This window comes from Cucurbita moschata, unplaced genomic scaffold (genome assembly GCF_002738365.1).
Source record: "Cucurbita moschata cultivar Rifu unplaced genomic scaffold, Cmos_1.0 Cmo_Scf00002, whole genome shotgun sequence".
In the NCBI taxonomy this organism is placed as follows: Eukaryota; Viridiplantae; Streptophyta; class Magnoliopsida; order Cucurbitales; family Cucurbitaceae; genus Cucurbita; species Cucurbita moschata.
In genome coordinates, this window is record NW_019268518.1 from 2,813,568 (window position 1) to 2,832,677 (window position 19,110).

The window sequence follows — 19,110 nt, forward strand, 5'->3', positions numbered from 1 at the left end:
CTTTTTTTTTTTTTTTTTTTTTTTTTTTTTTTCTTTCTTTTTTTTTTTTGAAAAAAAGAACATTGGAAATTCTAAATAACATATGCAACCTTACCCCAACAACAAAAACGTATGGTCACTTTTCTTGAAGTTCCAATGTAAGTGAATCTATATCTTCAAAAGAACATTTAAAAGTACCAATAGCTTGACCATATATACTGATTGAGGTTTTCTCTTCTTTGATTCTACCTTAAACATCTATTTTCCCTACCTGATTGATGTTTAAGTGTGTTTCCATAATGTCAATTCCATGATATTAGACACTTAAATCCACTGTAGATGAAGCAAATCACATAATAAAATATACGTTACTAATTTTTACAAATCCATTGAGTTTTTTATAACAGGTGATCTGGGTAATAAAAGGGTATGGCTACAATTATGAACACTAAGGAAAGCAATGGAAAACATATGGAAACTAACATCACAAAAATATTCATGAAAAGGCCTTAATGAAAAATCATATAATAAATCATATTCAAGTCACAAGAAATTAAATTACCGAGATTGGACGCAACAGAGTGCTGGCAACATAAGAAGGAACTGTCATGATGACACTTTTGCTTAGAATAGAGATTAGCCCTTCTGGTGTTTCATACGTCAAACTATAACCTCCATCATCCATTTTACTGATACTAGATAGCTTCCAAGACAATTTTACTTTACTTCCCAAGCTACCATCAATAGAAAAATTGAAGAATTGAGACTGATAGTCACAACACTTGCAAGAAAAATTAGGTTTTCAATTAGTACTTACCAAGTAGAAATCGCATTTGGCAACATGGCAAGTCCTTTCCTAAAAGATCCAACAGTTTGGCCCTTAGGCTTTGGCAGACGCCTAGAATGTAAGAAGTTGGTTATTGAACAAGCTTTACATCATGAAGTGGCGAGGGGGGAAAAGAAAGAAAAACAAGGAAACGCTGTGAAGTTAAATCATTACGGATCTCTTGGAGGCTTGTTAGCTTTATTCCTTTCTTGAAATGCTTTGAAAGTTCCACCAATAATACTACCACCATTTTTCTCTAGCTTCCAAACCTTACCAAAAGCTGCTTTCATGCTTAGTTTTGAAGGGTCACCAGCATATACGCCTGAACAAGACAGTTTCAGGTCATAATTGATTCGATGAGAAAAGCAATCCACCAAAGAGGTAAAACCTTGAAAATCTAAAATTATTACAACTTACCTGAAGAGTACAAACATTGTAGACATTACCATTAATATTACTCATCAGTCATTACTATTATGCTTATTATAGTAATATAATAATAATCTATGTTTGGATTCTGCTAGGGGGTAATAAAAAAATTTAGTGCTCCAGTATGGTTTACAATTTATAAAATTTGGTTGTATAAGAGGTGGTCTTCATAAGTTTGGGTAATGTAGTCTATCGAATCAGTAAACCTGCATATCAAGCCTAGCTTGAGAGCCAAAAACTTACCCTTAAGAGGCAAATATAGTTCTCTATGGTGCTTATAATTTTTATTTTTCACTCTTTGTAGTACTTCACTATGAGGCTTATATATATATACATTTTTTGTTACTAGGTCAACTTGTGCGCACCTCAACTATTCTCATAGAACAATTGACTACTATATTTTAAAGAAACTCGTAGAATATTAAATTCCAGGTAAGCGATCACTATGACTTAAACTCGATCCTTTTCTCATGACCCTTATAATTGAAGGGTTACAAAACATTTTCAGCCCTTCGTCTCCCAATCAACCCTTGCAGAAACACTCACGAGATTCTTCATCCCATTTTCAAACATAATTTCTACAGAAGTCCATCTTTTATAAGAGATATTTTCAATAGAAGTATACCCTTTATATTTTATCATCCAGGAAAATATGCAGTCTCATAGAGTGAACAAAAGGGATTTGACAGACCATCTGCAATCCACACAATGACGCTAGAGCGCGCACCAAATTATAATAGTTGGCAAAAATTGATTCAAAAGTTTTATCTCTATACCTCCAGTAAAATCAATTGAAAGTTTTTCTTCTTCTTTTCTTCTTCATTTTCTTTTAGATCAATTCAACACACATAGTCAGTGTATAGGTAATTTATAAGCATTAAAGAACACAAGAACACCTCGGAGACCACATTTAAATGAAAACTTATGAATGAATGAGGGAAAATGTGAGAGGACATTATTATTCTTTCTATATACAGGACTACTCTTAGGAAAGTGTTCTATTCCTTGTAGACTTTTTCTCTTCCTAAAATTACAACTGCTTATGCACAGTATGCAAGTAGAATGAGTGACATTCAAAGAATACTTTCTATTCTCCAAGTAGACAACAAAAATTTCCATCATAGAAATTATGTTGAAGATAGACCTTATCACTTGTATATTTAGTCTTCCTCTGATCCTTGGCGTTCAGAAGCCTTATCAAGGATGATAGATTGCAAAGAAAGTTTAGAGGTTGGTCCCTTTCGCCCTCAGGTTGTAGATTGTGTTAAAAAAGGGCAACACTATTGACCATCCTTTTCTCCATCATGAGTTCGTTTTTTTCTCATGGAGCTTTGTTGCTGAGCTGGCTGCTGGGTATTTTGTTTTGTTTACCCAAGGAGGTGGATGATTGGCTTTTAGAAGGGTTAGATGCTTAGAATCTAAGAGGTAAGGCCAAGGTAGTTGGAAATTGTGCCTTTAGAGCTCTTTTGTGGCACTTGTGGAAGGAAAGGAATGCAAGAACGTTTCAAGATAAGTCTTTACACTATGATATCTTCTGTAATTTTGTACAAAATATGGCCACATGATGGATTTCTTTACACAATTAATTTTGTAATTACAGCCTCTTAATGATTTTAAAAGATTGTTAGGCTCTTTTGTATAGGCTGGCTATGGGGGGATGGGGTGCTCTCTACCTCCGGCCCTTGGGTTGTTCTCGCTTCTATTGTGGAGTATATTCCTTCATTGTTTCTTAACAATATAATATATATATATGCTCAAAATAAAATGGATATATGGAAGTAATTGAATATAGTGAATTACCCGAACAAAATGGCTCTATCAAGCGTTCAAAAACTTCATCACCAAGGTTCCGACGAACAAATTCTTCCACTGATTCCTCTCGACCCTGTTACCTTTGTCAGTATTACAACATATGAGAACCTAAAACTATAAATTTTTGTTTTTCTGAGATTGATGGGGCATGTAAAAGTGACAATGTACTTCAATATAGAGAAAGAGGATTGAGAACACAAACTGGAGGAGGAGGGCGAATGCCCAGTGCACCAAAGCCTGCTCTGATTTTTCCACCAAGGCTCATCAAGTCAAAGAAAGGTAGATCATTAGGCTTCGCGGGCACTGGTCTGAGCTTTCCATCCCACAATACAAAGCGAGGTGCATCTGGATCTCCCAGAACTAGATCATCTTTCAAGCCACTATCTACCTGTCATAGTATATGAATCAACAAATAAACAAATAACACCGGGAAAACGCACCCAAAGAAAAATACTCCCTAAAATAAACTTCCATACCACTTACAAAATCATAAGAAAATAAATTCCTAAGTGATAGATAGTAACGAATATGAAGATCCCCTCCCACTACACTAATTGGTGTAGTTAGTTGGAGCAAAAAAAATCCCACGGAACTACAATCAACAAAACTAAGCAACTGAGAGTGGGTACCTTCTTCAACACATACTCAAGACAGATTGACATTTTCTAGAGTGCCTACTTATCCGCAATAAAGAATTTACATTCACAGATTTCGGAGAAGATTTTCGCTCATAGACAGAGGGACCCTTTATTTATTTCTTTTTAGAGGAACGACATGAATAACTAGGTTCACTAGTATGCTTGGAAAAATTTATCACATCACAAGTAAACTCTTAGCATGGACTGATGAGAACAAGTATGACCAGAAGAGCCTTAGAAAAGGTTACGGTAAATGGCATAATAGAAAAGGTTTTGTCAACTGAGAGTAATAATTTGCTTAGACGATGGCTGCTTGAATGAAAGAGGAGATAATTGCCCACCTTATTTCGTCTTAGATTATAAAAATTACTTCAAAAGGTTGAAAATTTAAACGTTTCCTCTCTAATTTAACCCCAAAGTCAGTAAGAACCTACAATTTTGCCCATTCCCTAAATAAATTTGGGCTCCCATGCTCAAGAGAAGGTCAACAAAATCAGCTTCAATCCACGAGTGAAAGGAGAGTGACATTATTTATAGCAATTCAGCACACAACCCAAAATGGAGAAGACGGGAAACAAATAACGAGAATGATACCAACCACCATAGTGAGAATAGGATCAGAGGGCTGGAAGCTATTAGGACCTTCTTCCCAGAGATAGCCATCCCTCTCAACAGTAGTAATGTTGCCTCCAACGCGACCCCTCGCCTCCGTAACGAGGATGTTAGGGGCAACATCAGAGTGCTTGGTCGCAAGGGCCTGAGCAATACAGAGGCCGCTAATTCCACCACCGATGACCACACAGTCCACAATGGAAGAGGGAGCAGAACCCTTGGAAGGCGAAAGGGCGGTGGAGCCCTCGGCGATTGAGCATCTGAAGTTGGGGCGAAGGCGATTGATACGGATAGAGATGCGGAGTGGGTGGAAAGAAGGAATGTTTGAGGAGCGGAGAAGAGTGGAAAGGTGAGGGCGCCGGAAGGGGTGGTCGGTGAGAAGCGTGGCGCCGGTGGCCATGGCGGAGAGGTAATTGAAAAATTGATGGTGAAGAAAGGCTGCAGAGTTAACTGTGGATTCGTTATCTATAACAACATTTTGGAATGACCTGCAAGTCCCCGAACCTGTCGGGGGCCATTGACACAAATGAGACAAAATTAAGGGGCATTAAAGAAATTTGGATGGTTTTTAATTTCTTTTAAAAGTTTAATTGATAAGCTTAATTTTTTTTAAAAAAATTAAACACAAAAAATACAGGAAAAAATATTATTAAATTGAAACGTTTGAAAGCACCTAGACTAAAATGGAACGAGCCCTGCAAGGTGAGTAGTTTGTCTCGGGTGGATGCCTCTTAAGAGTAACGAAGGTGTGTGAAGGTAGGCTCAAGCTAAGATTTTACTCGTGAGCGTAATGGTACAAGCCTACCTGACTATGAGACGGGTTCGTCGAACAACTTTTTCGATTTCGAGGCGTTCATCCTGAAACAAAACTAAACCTCATTCCCTCTGTCCATTCAATCTGAATCTTACCACGGTTTCTACCATCGTTTACATGAGTAACACCAATACTAAACCTACCAACTTTTAAAATGATAATTGATATATTCATTAAATTATGACAGAATTCTCTAATCACATTTATCGCTAAATATATTATTTTATTACGAGAAACTTTTATTATACTTTTATTTTAAAATTGAGTAATATGCACTAAATTATGTAATAAGAAATATTATCTGCCCTCTTCTAAATTTTAATTAGGTAGACTTTAAATCAAGACTTTATTTAATTATATATTTTTAATTTAAAATGTAATAGATATTCTAAAATTACATTAAAAAGCTACTTTTAATTAATTTTAATCATAAGTGGAACTAAATATCAAAAAATGCTTTGTAACTAAACACTTCTATAAAATTGATTTATAAACTAAAATACTTTAGCTTAAAATATTTATTCTAAACTCACTCTCAAATATTCTTTAATTAATTTTAATAAACAAATAATAAATTAGTTAATTTTGCTAAAATCACTTTCTAAAACAAAACATGGTGCAAGTATCTTATCCACGAAACTATGTAAATAAATAGCTACATAAATGAACCGAGAACATGCTCGCATGGGAGCTTGAGGATAAGATGACTAGGATAGGTCGAAAGGAAATGGAAACTATTACCTATACTAATAATGTGGACCTTCCTTCTCGATGGCTCAATCATAGAAATTTCATAGTTAAGCGTGATTTTTTAAGAGCAATTCTGTGTTGGGCGGCCTCTTAGGAATTTTTTCTTAATATATGTGAGTGAGAACAAAACATGCTTAGAGGACTTGTGTTGGTCTGTAGAAATAGTCTTGACACACTCTTCTACTAAAGATAGTAGATTGTCTCAATCATGCTCATAGAACTTCAATCAAAAGCCCTGAGAAAAGGAGACCAATTACACGTCCTCGCCCTCGACCTCCCTATGGTCAACCTCTCAAGGAGGCATGCATCCTCGCTAAATTCAGTTTGGTTCATCTTTAACGTAATTTGCAATATAAACGTAACAAACTCTAAATGATTCTCATAGAAATACTTATCTTCAACTTAAAGAACGTAGGTTTTTGTTTCATTCTCTAAACTTTTTTGTACGTGTTCTTTCCTTTGTTGCTTTTAGGTGAATGTTAGGTACGTTTCTTTGTCTCAATTTTAAACTTATGTTTGATCAGTTTGACTATGTTTGAATTAATACAAGTGTGAGACATAAAGACGTCACGAACACGAAAGACATTTAGACTATGGTCAACTTACACAATATCTTTTCTCAACGAATCATGGCAATGCAAGGAATGTTAGTATATACTTGGCACATTACTCACTTCTACTTGAAGCTGCTACCATTGTTGCTCTTTCAACTAAAGCTCCACTCCACCTTATTCTCATATATACTTTATTGATTCCAAACAATTTGATTTTTTTCACTTTTTTTTTTTTCCTACTCTTTTATTTTTTATTTATAAAAATAAAGTGTCTAATAAATCCATAAATTTGGAATCTTGTATAAAAAATATTTCTAATAAATCCTAAATTTTCAATTTTGTGTCCAAAAAGTTCATGAATTTTCAATGTTAACTTAAATGTGTAATTTAACCTAAAAATATTACAAATATAACACAATTATAAGCACAATCCGAGTAAAAATATCTCAACATGGTCAGTTCTCAACGAATGTGTCCAAGCACAAGATGGCTAATGTGTCTCAAGACATGGGATGACATCACGATGCATGAGTCGTGTTATTGAAAATGGAGAAGACAATGAGATACGACATTATTGTGTCGCAGATGATTGAATACACACACGAATGGCGTATGTTGCTAAACAAGCTTGGATTCTGCACAAGTTGTGTTCGATTGACGGAGATAAACCTCATCAAACATTCGACGAAGCCACAAAGTTCAGTGAAAAATCTGAATAGGGATTGAATTCTCCTTAAAACTTGTTGTGGGCGTATCAAAATCACGACGCTGCACAGTTAAAAAAGTACGACGTGTCATTGCGATAAACGACTATCATTTGATCTATGCCATAGACATCTATCAATAAAGGCATTCATCATTAATAAATTTATAAATATAGTAGATCAGCTGTCAAGATAAAAGTGGTAAATAAATAAATAAACTTCCATTAGTAATATACTCCATAAATGGTATATCTTTCATGCATGGATTAAAAAGGAAATTGCATAAAATGTCTACACAAACTACAAAAAAACATATTTTTCTGGGGACGTGTGTGCAAATAAAGCATCCAAATTTCCCGTCCTGAATATAAAATTTTATCCCTCCTTTTGGTAACCACTATCTTTTCCATTTGTGTGGCTCTAAGCTTATGATATGATAAGATAAAATAATGGCCAAACTCATCAGAGATCTATGAGATTGCATTACAAGCTTACAAGTTTACAAGTAACAGAAGCAAAGTGAATTCTTCTTCATCTATGTAAAGAAATGGGATCCTTGTTGACATCCACCTACATCTATCCTGTCAAAATTACTTGATGTATCAAAGTTCTGTTGGGATTTCCTTTTATATTATTCCCAACCCCATTTCTTGCATCATACAAACATTGCATTCTTGGAGAATATTTTGTAATAATGTTCCTTTTGGAGGCCTTTGGAAGCATATATCTACTTGCATGAACTCATATCCATTTTTTTCAACTAAAGCCAATAAACAGGGCATCAGATCGACATCAAGCTATATATACTAGAAGCATTTGTCATTTTGAACCAACCAGCCATTCCCATTTTTCTTTACCTAGTTCACTAAGGTTTATGTTCTTACCTCATTTTTCCGGTTAGCATGAGCATTGACTAACCTCGGTTTGGTCGTTGTTATCTCTGATCTTATTGTATGCTTTTTCTTAAAGGTATTCTTGCAAGAGATGGATGCTGGCAGGAACAATGGAAGCTCCACATATGAATGCTTGTTATTTGGTATTTTACCTATACACATAAATAAGAGAAGTATATGATTATGAAATGTTTTAGAATTGAGTTGTGAGGAAAATATGAAAATATAATATGTTGTGACTTGTTTAATAAAGCTGATAGATGTGTCTACAGACATGGACGATACTTTGTACCCTAGAAGTTGTGGGATTAACCTGGCATGCCGGAAGAAAATTGAAGGTAAAGTTTAACACAAATGATTTCAAGTTGGAAAACACATAAAAGTCGTACTATTAACGGATGATGTTATTTGTTGGGATGATAATGAATGCAGAGTTTATGTTGAAGTATCTGCATATGGAGGAAAGTGAAGTGCCTAGGATCTGCTTGGATTTGTATGTGGAATATGGAACAACAATGGCCGGGCTAAAGGTGAGTTCGAGGTTATTAATATCTTAATCAGTTGAGCTATGTTTAAGCTGACACTTCACTACGTCTAATGACATGAAGATAATGATGATATGCGTGATATTCTTACTAGGCTTTGGGTTATGAATTTGACGATGACGAGTATCACGCCTGTGTTCATGGTACCTTACCTTATGAGGCACTGAACCCTGATCCAGTTTTGAGGAACCTCCTACTTTCCATGCCACAGCGTAAAATTGTAAATAAACAACAAAAGTCATAGCAATTGATAAAAACATACCTGTATTCGTATACTTCTTTGTGATCCTACATAACTTTGTGCAGATCTTCACAAATGCTGACAAGGGCCATGTAGCTCAAGTTCTTCACAGGTTGGATTTAGAAGATTGTTTTGAAGGGGTTATATGCTTTGAAACTCTTAATGACCAATCTTCAGAAAGCAAAAGCAATGGCATCCTCTGCAAGCCCTCCATTGAAGCCATTCAAGCTGCCATCAAAATTACTGATATTGACCCCAAGAAAACGGTAACAAGACCGACTATCAATATATTTATTTAGCTTTTCCCTGTTCCAGAGAATTAAAAAAAATCACTAAAAAAAGTTTTCTTTTTCCATCCTCAGATCTTTTTCGATGACAGCATCCGAAATATTGAGAGTGGAAAAGCAGCAGGCCTTCACACAGTTATAGTAAGTATTATATTTGTTTTGGTTGGCATTGGACTTAATCAATTGATCATGATGCCCTGAATCAATCTTCAATGCCATCCTGAAAATATCGCATCACCTGCAGGTTGGAAGATCAGAGTTAGTCCCTGGGGCTGACCATGCCTTAGGTAGCATCCACAATATAAAAGAGGCATTACCAGAGTTATGGGAAGGTGAAGACGTCGACCAGCCAGAGCAGGCTAAGCAGTCCCCTGCAGTTGAAACTATGGTCCATGCATAATCCTGCCCATCCTCAATTTTGAATTAAGCATCTTCATGGCTTAATAAGATGAATGCATTGACTATAAACTTACAAGAATTTAAAAATATATTTACAGGCAGAATGCAAAATAAGTTGTATAACATGGAAAAACCATTCTGTTCTGCAAGCTTTGTTACTTAATGTGGAACTAATTCATACCAAAGAACTGTACCTCACGCCCACATGGGTGGCTATTTAGACGAATTTGTACTTCATTTGTTTCTCTGTTACCTATGAATATGCTGTAGCAGTTCTCAATCTACTAATAGCTTACAGTTTTAACTATGGTATTGCTGCAATCATAATACATTTCTCGATACTCATAGATAACAGCACTGAGTCTCACGTGTCGACCACGCTAAAAAAATTTAAATGTAGAACAGGAATTTTAAAGATGAAAATAGATCACAAAGATACATCAGTTACTAGAGAATACAAGAGGCCTTATCATCCCTCAATATATATGTGATTCCCAACAATCAACAATTCCATAATATTCTCTACTCAGAACTAATAATGTTAATCGTGTGCATACCTAAGCCTCAAAAAACTTAATAGCTACAGTTACAACAGGGCTAATCAATCATCATCCGTCAGCCTTTAGTTCTCCGCAATTAACAATTCTGCATGGCAAGCGAGGAATATCTAATCTGCTTGTTTCTTGTGATTCAATTTTTCGCACAACATCCATTCCTTCGATAACGTGTCCAAACACAACATGGCGATTGTCCAACCAAGGAGTCTATTTGATGCAAAATGTAGATGCATTAATTATTGACAGAGACGTGGAGTAAAAGAAATCTATGTTAACAAAATGTTATGCTGAGACAAAAAAAAAAGCATGCTTTGAATTCAATAATTCATATGATTGCTTTCAGTTCAAGAATTCAATGAACATATGAACATCAGTTCAGCTTTCCAAGATATTTCATGTCTAGAACTCATAATCTAATTTGCCATCCAAGAATAGCAAGTTTCCCTTATTTTGATATATAATACATGGAAACCAATCATTTTTTCTAATAAGAAACTATTTCTATTAAAAGAAGAGGATATATAAAAAGAAAAGGTCTCTAAACTTGAATCATAGAGTTTGAAAACATGGAGTAGATTATGAATTTTTTGGCAGGCTCGAAGGAGGAGAAAATCAAATACTATCTGCAAACTGAGGGTGATTTATACGAAAGAAGCCCCTATATACCTTCACCACAGTATGTCCATTCCCCAACACTGTAGAACATAAAGGACATCCTCGACCAAGGAACAGATGTTCCTAAATCTGCTCTAGTAGTTGATTGTCTAGATCATTAGCTAATTCTTTAGTCCTAAAGTGTTTTGAACAGAAGATCTCCTTAGTTTGGAGGATAATAAACAAAAATAACAATCCACTAATAGACCCTTTATAAATCAAGCTTAGATCAATCTCATTCATTCTTTTGCAATCATATATGACCTGATTTTCAACAAGATAAAGTCCTAATCGATGCAACAAATAACCAGCATCCAATCCTCATACTAAGTCATTTTTTTCAGGGTCAGATTTTTACTCGTTATGATTAGTAGTTTGAGTTTCTTTATCAAGTCCCACTACAACTCTATAGATACTTTTCTACAATTAAACTTTGTGTCTTAAACAGAAAAGAATTGCAAACCAAAGTTATTGAAATGAAAGAGGAACAATTCCATTCATGTTCAAAGCAATAGGCTGCAGAAGTTGAATTACCGAAACAGTGCAGATGAAGAATTGGCTTCCATTAGTATTAGGTCCGGCATTGGCCATGCTAAGTACACCAGGCCCTACATGCTTCACTGCAAATAAGTCAAATAGTATTAGGTGCCGTTGCAGCTTTATTTTTATTTCCTGACATACTTCTACCCAGAAGCTGATACCAAAAGGTTAACCGTTCCAGAATCACAACGGTCATATAGATAAATAGTCATGACATACATGAAAAATTCTCGTCTCGAAAACTGGGACCATAGATACTAATACCTCCAGTTCCCTGCAGCAAAAATAACAACAATACAGCTTAAATCAGATTGGAGGCTTCTTTTCCAGAAAGCCTAGGATTCCATTTGTGTGTATAGGTATTTAGTATATACACATATAAGTACATATAAGTGTATATACGTTCAGAGAGAAAGAGTGAGTACATCTCCATTAGTGAAGTCCCCTCCTTGAATCATAAAATCTTTTATCACCCTATGGAAGGAACATCCTTTATACCCATATCCCTTCTCTCCTGCACCATGATACTTTATTTGATTATCAATGAACCAAGTGGGAAAATTATTCTCCAAGAAGAAGTCAAATTTTTTTTTTTTTTTTAACAAAAATCATTAAGAAGAAGGTGGCGTTCCAACTTGCCTGTGCACAAGGCTCGGAAATTCTCAACAGTTCTTGGAACAACATCTGCAAAAAGTCCTATCACGATTCTACCTGCTGGTTCACCTCCAATTTCTACATCGAAAAAGCACTTAGTTGATACTTCTGCTTGCAGCTCTACGTCCTACATTGTTTTATAGGAAACATTCAGATACCAATTAAGATAAACATCCTACATTCATAGAAAATATAACATTTAAGATTAACAAAACAGATGACTAATATGAGGACATAATCAATAACAACAACGCAGAAAATTTCTGAACAAAGAATCAACTCAATCAACAAACATTAAAATATCTAATCCCTTCTAAGTTGAAAAGCTATACGTGTACAACACATATACTGCACTAGAAAATCTTTATTTCAATCTAAACTCATAACATGAGACGGAATAGTTTCCCCTTTTCTTTCAGCCAGTGGACAGAATAAATTCAAAACTAAGAAGGAATCGAGCATAATAACTCATTTACTTTTGCCGCGGTGTTTGCACAGACGAGTCTTCTGTTCTTCACGGGAAACGCTTCTCTCAAGATAGGAAAACTCGAGCGTCGAGATCCCCATGTCAGTGTTCTTACAGGGGAGTTCATAGATCGAACTTGCAATGAAATTGGTACCAAACTCGTAGAACTACATATCAGTTGAGTTTTTGTAGACTTCAACGAGGGTAAGCAATATCGCCCCTGTACATGAAACAAATCAACATTGGGATGAGAAGAACAGAATTAAACAAAAATAACACGAATCAGACGACTTCATGTTACGAAGAACAGATGAAACTTGGAATCTGATATGAACAACGCAAATGCAGGTGTAGTAAAGTTGGAAGCACAGTGGGAGATGGAAGAGAACCTGTGAGGGAGAAGGCAAAGTGCCCAACACACCCATTGGAACGGCGGAGGCCATGGCTGTCATCTGCAAGAAATTTCACCGGATAACTTCAATATGCCGTGGCTTTGGTTGTGTTGATCAATATCTGTTCACCTATTCTATCTCTTTTAAAAATAACAATAATAATAAAAAATACATATATAGTTTTGAAAAAAATATTATTTATCTTTTTAGAAACTTAAAAAATAAAAATTAAGAATACTAATATATATATATATATATATATATATATTATTAATCTTTTGTAATAGTATTAGAATTTAGGCTATAAAATATATCTCAATTTTTTTTTTAAAACTCAAAAATAGGTTTTAAAAAAAAATCATTTTAAAAAAAATATTCCAAAAATATTTTAAAGTTTCAAAAATTTGACTGATTAAAAACTTTTAAAATACTTTAAAAAATTTAATAATTTCAAAAATAGTATTATTATTGCTTGTACATTTTTAAAATTAATATTAATAAAAGTCATAACTACGAGGTGAGGTGATGATATATGATTTTTATCTCGAAAGAAAAAACTTTTTTGAATTTTTTTATTGAAAAAAAAGATAAAATTTGTTAATGTTACTTTTAAATTTTCATGCTTATTTTTTTTAAACATATTTGTAACGGCATCTTTTCACTTTTTTACGAAGTTGAAGATATTTTTAAAATAAAGTATTAATGATTTTCATCCAAAACTAATGGCAAAATTTTTAAATTACGACAAAGTTTAAAGGTACTTTTATTAATTTACCCTAGAATTATTTATTTTAATAATATTTTTTTTACAATTTAATATCAATTATGAGATAAAAAAATATATAAATTTATTAATATAATCTTAGAATTATTTATTTTAATAATATTTTTATTATTTTATTTACCATTTAATATTAATTATGAGATTAAAAAATATATAAATTTATTAATAGAATCTTTAATAACTCACTATCACATCCAGCAATAATTTATTATATGAAAATATTTTTTTACAAAGTTTACATGATTTAAATTAAAACCTAATTTTATTTTATCTAAGTTATTTTGAAAAAAAGGCTGAGGAAAAATAATTGTTATAAAAAATTTATTTTGGTTATTAAAAATAACAATTTTAATTTTTAAACTTTTAAATTATTCATTTTTTTATTTTTATTTATTTGCTAATTTATGATTTTAAAATTAAATGAAGCCAATTTTTAAAGCTTAAGGATAAAATGAAATAAATATTTTAAAAATAGATATTTGTAAAATGTAAAAGAAAAAAAAACTAAAATAGAATAATAAAAAATTAAAGAGAATTTGAATTGATAAAAGAGTTTGGAGGCGACATTGGAGGGAGAATTGAGATCAGATTTTGAGAAAGAAAAGCCTGAAACTAGGGCTTTCTTCCGGTAGGATTAGATGAATCAACCGTCCAAAAAGAAGAATTTCCGGAGAAGAAATTGTTGTGATTCAGAAGATGGAGGAGATGATGCAAACTCCGTCAGCACCAAACTGGACGAGGAGGAAGAACAGCACAGGTTGGCATTGGAGGAGGTAAAATTCTTGCAGAAACAGAGGGAGAGGAGGGCAGGAATTCCTGCAATTCCTGCAGTATCGACGCAGACTAGCACTGCCGGTGCTGTCGGCGGTCTTGTTCGGAAACCCACTGACGCTAACAGTAATATTGGTGGCGGCGGGGGCGGGGGCAATAAGAATGAAGGTGCTGGAGGCGAAGGCGACAAGGATGATTTGGTCCTTCAGGATACATTCGCTCAGGAAACTGCCGTCATGGTTGAAGATCCCAATATGTAATATTCTCCTTAATTGTGTCGTTCTCAACGAATTTTTTTCTATTTGATGGATTATATTCTAGGAATTGAGGTGAGGGATGTTTTAATATGTTTAAAATTGGGGGTTTGATGAGTTCTCATAATAGGTTGAAGTACATTGAACAAGAACTGGCGAAGAAAAGAGGAAGAACTGTGGAGAATGTAGAAGGAGCTGAGAATGACTTGAAACAGGCAGAAGATGAACTATACAAAATCCCAGAGCATCTTAAAGTGAGTGAGTAGTCAATCTAGTGTTCTTAGCGTTCTTGTTTCACATCTTTCAGTTCTTCTGTTCATTGCTATTTCACTGAGTGCTGCATTTGATTTTTGTTAGAATGATCGAAGCTAGTATTTAGATTCATCCGGTTTGTATATTCTGGGACTTGTTTATGCTTATCATTTTTTGGATTTTGTCAGGTGAAAAGACGAAATTCTAATGAAAGTTCCACTCAGTGGACTACAGGGATTGCAGAGGTTCAGCTTCCAATTGAGTATGTCCTTCCCCTCCTTTTTGAAAGAGTTTAATTCACACATCCCAACGATGTTCGCTTCTTAATACTTTCTGTGAACTGGGGTAATCAAAAGCAGGAACAAAAGTGGAACGAAACCAATTACTTAGAGATTAAGCTTTACTTGGCAATTACTTAGAGATTAAGCTTTACTTGGTAGCTTATGATACTTTTATTGATCAATAGTTATCATCCATGTTAAGAATATTTAGCCTTGAATTATGGTTTAACATATGTATCATATTTGACCCTTTATTATAGACAAAGATGTTGTACGATTGAGGATATTTAGCCTTCCATTACGGTTTATCATAGGTATCATATTTGACCTTTTATAGGCAACTATCTTGTATCCACTTATTTCTCTTTCCATTTCCTTTGTACTTTATTTGGTTCCGTAAATGATTATAAGTAGAGAACTTTCACCACCGTTTAGGTGTGGTGGTTTTAGCAAATATTCTCAATCCACATGAGTATATTTCATATTTGCATTTGGTGAGGATATTTTCCTCTGACCTTTGTGTGGTCATTATCTCTATTTGAACAGATTCAAGTTGAAGAACATTGAGGAGACCGAGGCTGCAAAAAAGCTTTTGCAGGAAAAGAGATTTGTCGGTCGTTCAAAATCCGAGTTTAGCATCCCATCTAGTTATAGTGCCGATTACTTCCACCGTGGCAGGGATTATGCTGAAAAACTTAGAAGAGGTGCCTCGTCTCTTTATATTACTTTACCTTTTGGGATGATATTGCACTGTTATTTACCCGGATCTGATTTAAAATTTTGGTGATAACCTTCCTATGATGATAGTTTCTTACAAATTTTCTGCATTTCAAATGTTAGAGTATGTTAAAGTCTGGTGGTACTCTGTTGATGTTACTAAAAGCATGCCTATGATCTAAATTCTAGATATTTGTTGGATTGTTCAATCATTAAACCAAGAACCCTTGTATCCGGAGAAAGGGATGAACATATAATCGTGTGTTAATTAGATATTTTACTGTTCTGACGATGAATAGAAAAATATGCAGAACATCCTGAGCTGTACAAGAATAGAAATTTGCAAGATGATGGTTCAGGCTCCAAACCAACTGATAGTGGCACAGAGGCTGCAGGACAAAGGCAGGCTGCAACCGATGAGTTCATGCTAGAACGCTTCCGGAAACGTGAACGCCATCGTGTGATGCGAAGATAACACACCCATCAGGCTGCTATTTGTCCACAATTGGAGGTAACGTACTCGATTAAAGAAGAATCAAGGATAAAGATTTCTGTCCTCGAAAGCATCACGGAGTCATCTCAGGACCTTGGGTTATAGCGAACAACGACTTAGATCGTCGATTGATTTGTCATTCATAGTTTATCGTGGTAAAGTCGGCCGATTGAATTATAATCCAAATATACTTTTGGATATACTGATATTGATGATGTGGTTTGCCTCTATCTGGCCTATCTATTTGTATCTTAATCTAGCCTCTGCATTTGCAGTTACATTTATCAGTTTTCTTGTACTTAGCCAAGTGCAGAGCTACCCAAAGTGCAAAGTGAATGGAAAAAATAATCCTTTTAGGTGACACTGAGATAGAAAACATGAACAATATTGGTGTTGGAAAGTTATAAACAAGTTATTTGATGATGCGTTAGCTAATTAGTTCCAGTTTTATCATCTTACTCTTTACTATTGTCTGGTTCTCTTTTTCAATCTGCTGCTTGGTATAAGAACTCTAGGTTTTCATTAGTCGTCAATGGCTATTCGAGTCTAGAACTTGGAGCAAGGGCTGCCTACCAAAAGTTTGACGTTCTTATGAGTTATTTTGATAATCACGTGTGATAGGGTTGTGTGATAGGGTTGGCAGTTGTCTTGTGAGACGAGTCTAAGTGTAGGTCAAATGATTATCTTGTGAGAAGAGTCGAGGTGTATATAAGTTTATCTGTCCCATATAATTGGAGGGAACGATGTTGAGAGCAGTGAAGATTTTGCCATTTCTAGCCTGCATTTAGAACCGATGAACTCTAACCGTTGAGGTAGAGGTGTATATAAGTGTATTTGTCCCATATAATTTGAGGGAACGATATTGAGAGGAGTGAAGACTTTGCCATTTCTAGCTTCGCCAATTAGCACTCCAGCCTCTAGAAATAGCTATCCAATCCTTAGAATTCGAACCCTCCTACTTCTCCAAGGTTGGTTATCATATCAAATCGAGTTCGTAGTAGTCTCTCTTCCCACCGCTTGCAAGTCTAATGCTTCCATTTCAATGACATTCAATTTATTGTACATACAATTCAACCAACACGACACAATGTTTCAAGTCAAAACATGAATAAGTTTCATTTTCTCTTATATTTAATTGTCTACGGTATATTTGAAATTTAAAATATATAAGTTATAAGTAATATTGAATTATTATAATAATTGATTGCTAAATAAATTTTAAAATTTATATCATGTTATTCATATTTATTATAGAATGATTAACTAATAACAATTAATTCTCTAAATTAATTCTCTAAAATACCTTAAATGTTTAAAAAAATTTCATAAACTTGAAAAAAAAAAAAGGTTAAAAATATTCTTACGATGAAAACCGATCATATTTTGCTTTTACAAAATAAAACTTTTGAAAGCATTTCAAAAGTTTTATTAATAATATATATATATATAAAATAATAATAAAATCTTCAAAAACATCCTTAAATTTTTTTTAAAAAGTAACAAAAAAAAAAAAAAGACGACATTATTACATTAGTACTACGTTTATAAACTTTCAAAAGTAACACCAAACCGTTTGGAGATAATATATGAGATGTTGATAGATTCAAAAGTAACGACAAATCGTTTCGAGATAATATATGAGATGTTGATAGATAATTTTCATTTATATATTGACGATAATAAGGGTAAGAATATTTTTTTTTTAACTTTTTATAAAATATATATATATTATATATATTGAACGATATTTTTAAAACATTATTAAAAATTTAAAGATATTTTTTAAACAAAACTAACGAAAAAAAGTATTTTTTTTAAAGTTTAAGCATATTATTAAAATTTATTATATTTTCTAGACAAATTATAAAGAGTATTTTTATTAATTTGAGAACATAAAATTCTTAATTAATTTATTTATTTTTAATAAATTTAATAGATACGAAAATTTTATTAACTTTTAAAAAAAAAAATTCTTAAAACTTGCTTAATTTATTAGACAAAAAAAAAAAAAAAGAATTTTCTATATTCTGTATTTTTAATCAAAGCAATAAAATTTTAAGCTTTTAAAAATATTTTTTCATGTGCTCTCTCTTTCAAATTATTGATTCGTACATCGTAATTTAAAGATAAGGATAATCTCTTTCCTTCACTGCCACGACACAAACGTGGATTAAAGAAAAGAAAATTAAAATTGTTATTATCTTTTAGTAAATAAATTAAAAAATATATTTTTAATTAAAACTTTAAAAAATATTAACATAAATATAATTGAAAATATTAATATAAACTTAAGAGAGGGTTTTAAATATTAATGTTAATAATTATATATACCTTTCATTTTAATAAAATGTCCACCGGATATTTAAAAAAAAAATTATATAAATAAAAAAAACATAAAAACTTCTTTTATTGAGTATTTCGCGTTAAGTCAATATCAATCACATGTATGTATATATATATATATATATGAAACGTGGATAAAATTATTTATATAAAAAAAGTATAATAATCTCGTTTTATATTTTATAGGGGTGTTCGTGGGTTAAGTTAGATTGGTAATCCAACTCAATTGTTCGGGTTGTAAATTTTTTTAATCCAAACAATTCTTATTAATTAAAATGCTAGTCTGTAAATTTGTATTTATTTATTATGAAATATTTAATTAATATTTGTAATTTAATGTCAATATATAATTTAAAAATGATTTTTTAATGGTTTGGAGAATAAATAATAAAAATAATAATTATGAAATTAAATAAAATTAAAATAATTATATGTATTATATCGAAAGCAAAAAAAAAAAAAAAAAAAA

At 33.0% G+C, this 19,110-nt stretch overlaps 4 protein-coding genes across 6 annotated transcripts in view; 2 read left to right on the forward strand and 2 right to left on the reverse strand.

The window, feature by feature from the left end:
• Positions 1-4,775, reverse strand: part of LOC111463722 (protoporphyrinogen oxidase 1, chloroplastic-like) — a 9,117-nt gene extending 4,342 nt beyond the window's left edge. Inside the window, exons 1-6 of the mRNA XM_023107680.1 lie at positions 4,283-4,775; positions 3,249-3,434; positions 3,035-3,119; positions 980-1,127; positions 797-877; positions 542-713 (exon numbers count right to left, since the gene is read on the reverse strand). Coding sequence (XP_022963448.1) covers positions 542-713; positions 797-877; positions 980-1,127; positions 3,035-3,119; positions 3,249-3,434; positions 4,283-4,696 — 1,086 coding nt within the window. The 5' untranslated portion in view covers positions 4,697-4,775. The remainder of the gene's footprint in view (positions 1-541; positions 714-796; positions 878-979; positions 1,128-3,034; positions 3,120-3,248; positions 3,435-4,282) is intronic.
• Positions 4,776-7,877: 3,102 nt separating this feature from the next.
• LOC111430518 (uncharacterized protein C24B11.05) lies at positions 7,878-9,572 on the forward strand. The gene is made up of 8 exons (XM_023066785.1): positions 7,878-7,988; positions 8,088-8,154; positions 8,284-8,349; positions 8,444-8,541; positions 8,651-8,776; positions 8,863-9,063; positions 9,160-9,225; positions 9,329-9,572. Exons 2-8 carry the CDS (start codon positions 8,103-8,105, stop codon positions 9,482-9,484), a joined length of 765 nt encoding a protein of 254 aa, XP_022922553.1. The 5' UTR covers positions 7,878-7,988; positions 8,088-8,102; the 3' UTR covers positions 9,485-9,572.
• Positions 9,573-9,613: 41 nt separating this feature from the next.
• Positions 9,614-12,881, reverse strand: LOC111430505 (peptidyl-prolyl cis-trans isomerase A1). Of its 2 annotated transcripts, XR_002708332.1 has the most exons (8): positions 12,744-12,881; positions 12,365-12,574; positions 11,874-12,015; positions 11,660-11,748; positions 11,454-11,508; positions 11,229-11,314; positions 10,041-10,247; positions 9,614-9,863 (listed from the first exon to the last, which is right to left on the reverse strand). XR_002708332.1 is itself a non-coding variant. In XM_023066773.1 (7 exons), exons 1-7 carry the CDS (start codon positions 12,804-12,806, stop codon positions 10,092-10,094), a joined length of 801 nt encoding a protein of 266 aa, XP_022922541.1. In that variant the 5' UTR covers positions 12,807-12,881; the 3' UTR covers positions 9,873-10,091. The 2 variants fall into 2 exon arrangements, 1 of the variants encoding a protein (XP_022922541.1); XM_023066773.1 differs by lacking the exon at positions 9,614-9,863 and having other exon boundaries at positions 9,873-10,247.
• A 1,189-nt stretch (positions 12,882-14,070) lies between these two features.
• LOC111430493 (protein COP1 SUPPRESSOR 2-like) lies at positions 14,071-16,736 on the forward strand. Of its 2 annotated transcripts, XM_023066762.1 has the most exons (6): positions 14,071-14,557; positions 14,686-14,809; positions 14,996-15,069; positions 15,635-15,792; positions 16,117-16,321; positions 16,359-16,736. In XM_023066762.1, the coding sequence occupies exons 1-5, from the start codon at positions 14,169-14,171 to the stop codon at positions 16,278-16,280; spliced, it is 909 nt and encodes a 302-aa protein (XP_022922530.1). In that variant the 5' UTR covers positions 14,071-14,168; the 3' UTR covers positions 16,281-16,321; positions 16,359-16,736. The 2 variants fall into 2 exon arrangements, with proteins under 2 accessions (XP_022922530.1, XP_022922521.1); XM_023066753.1 differs by having other exon boundaries at positions 16,117-16,728.
• The last annotated feature ends 2,374 nt before the right edge of the window (positions 16,737-19,110 follow it).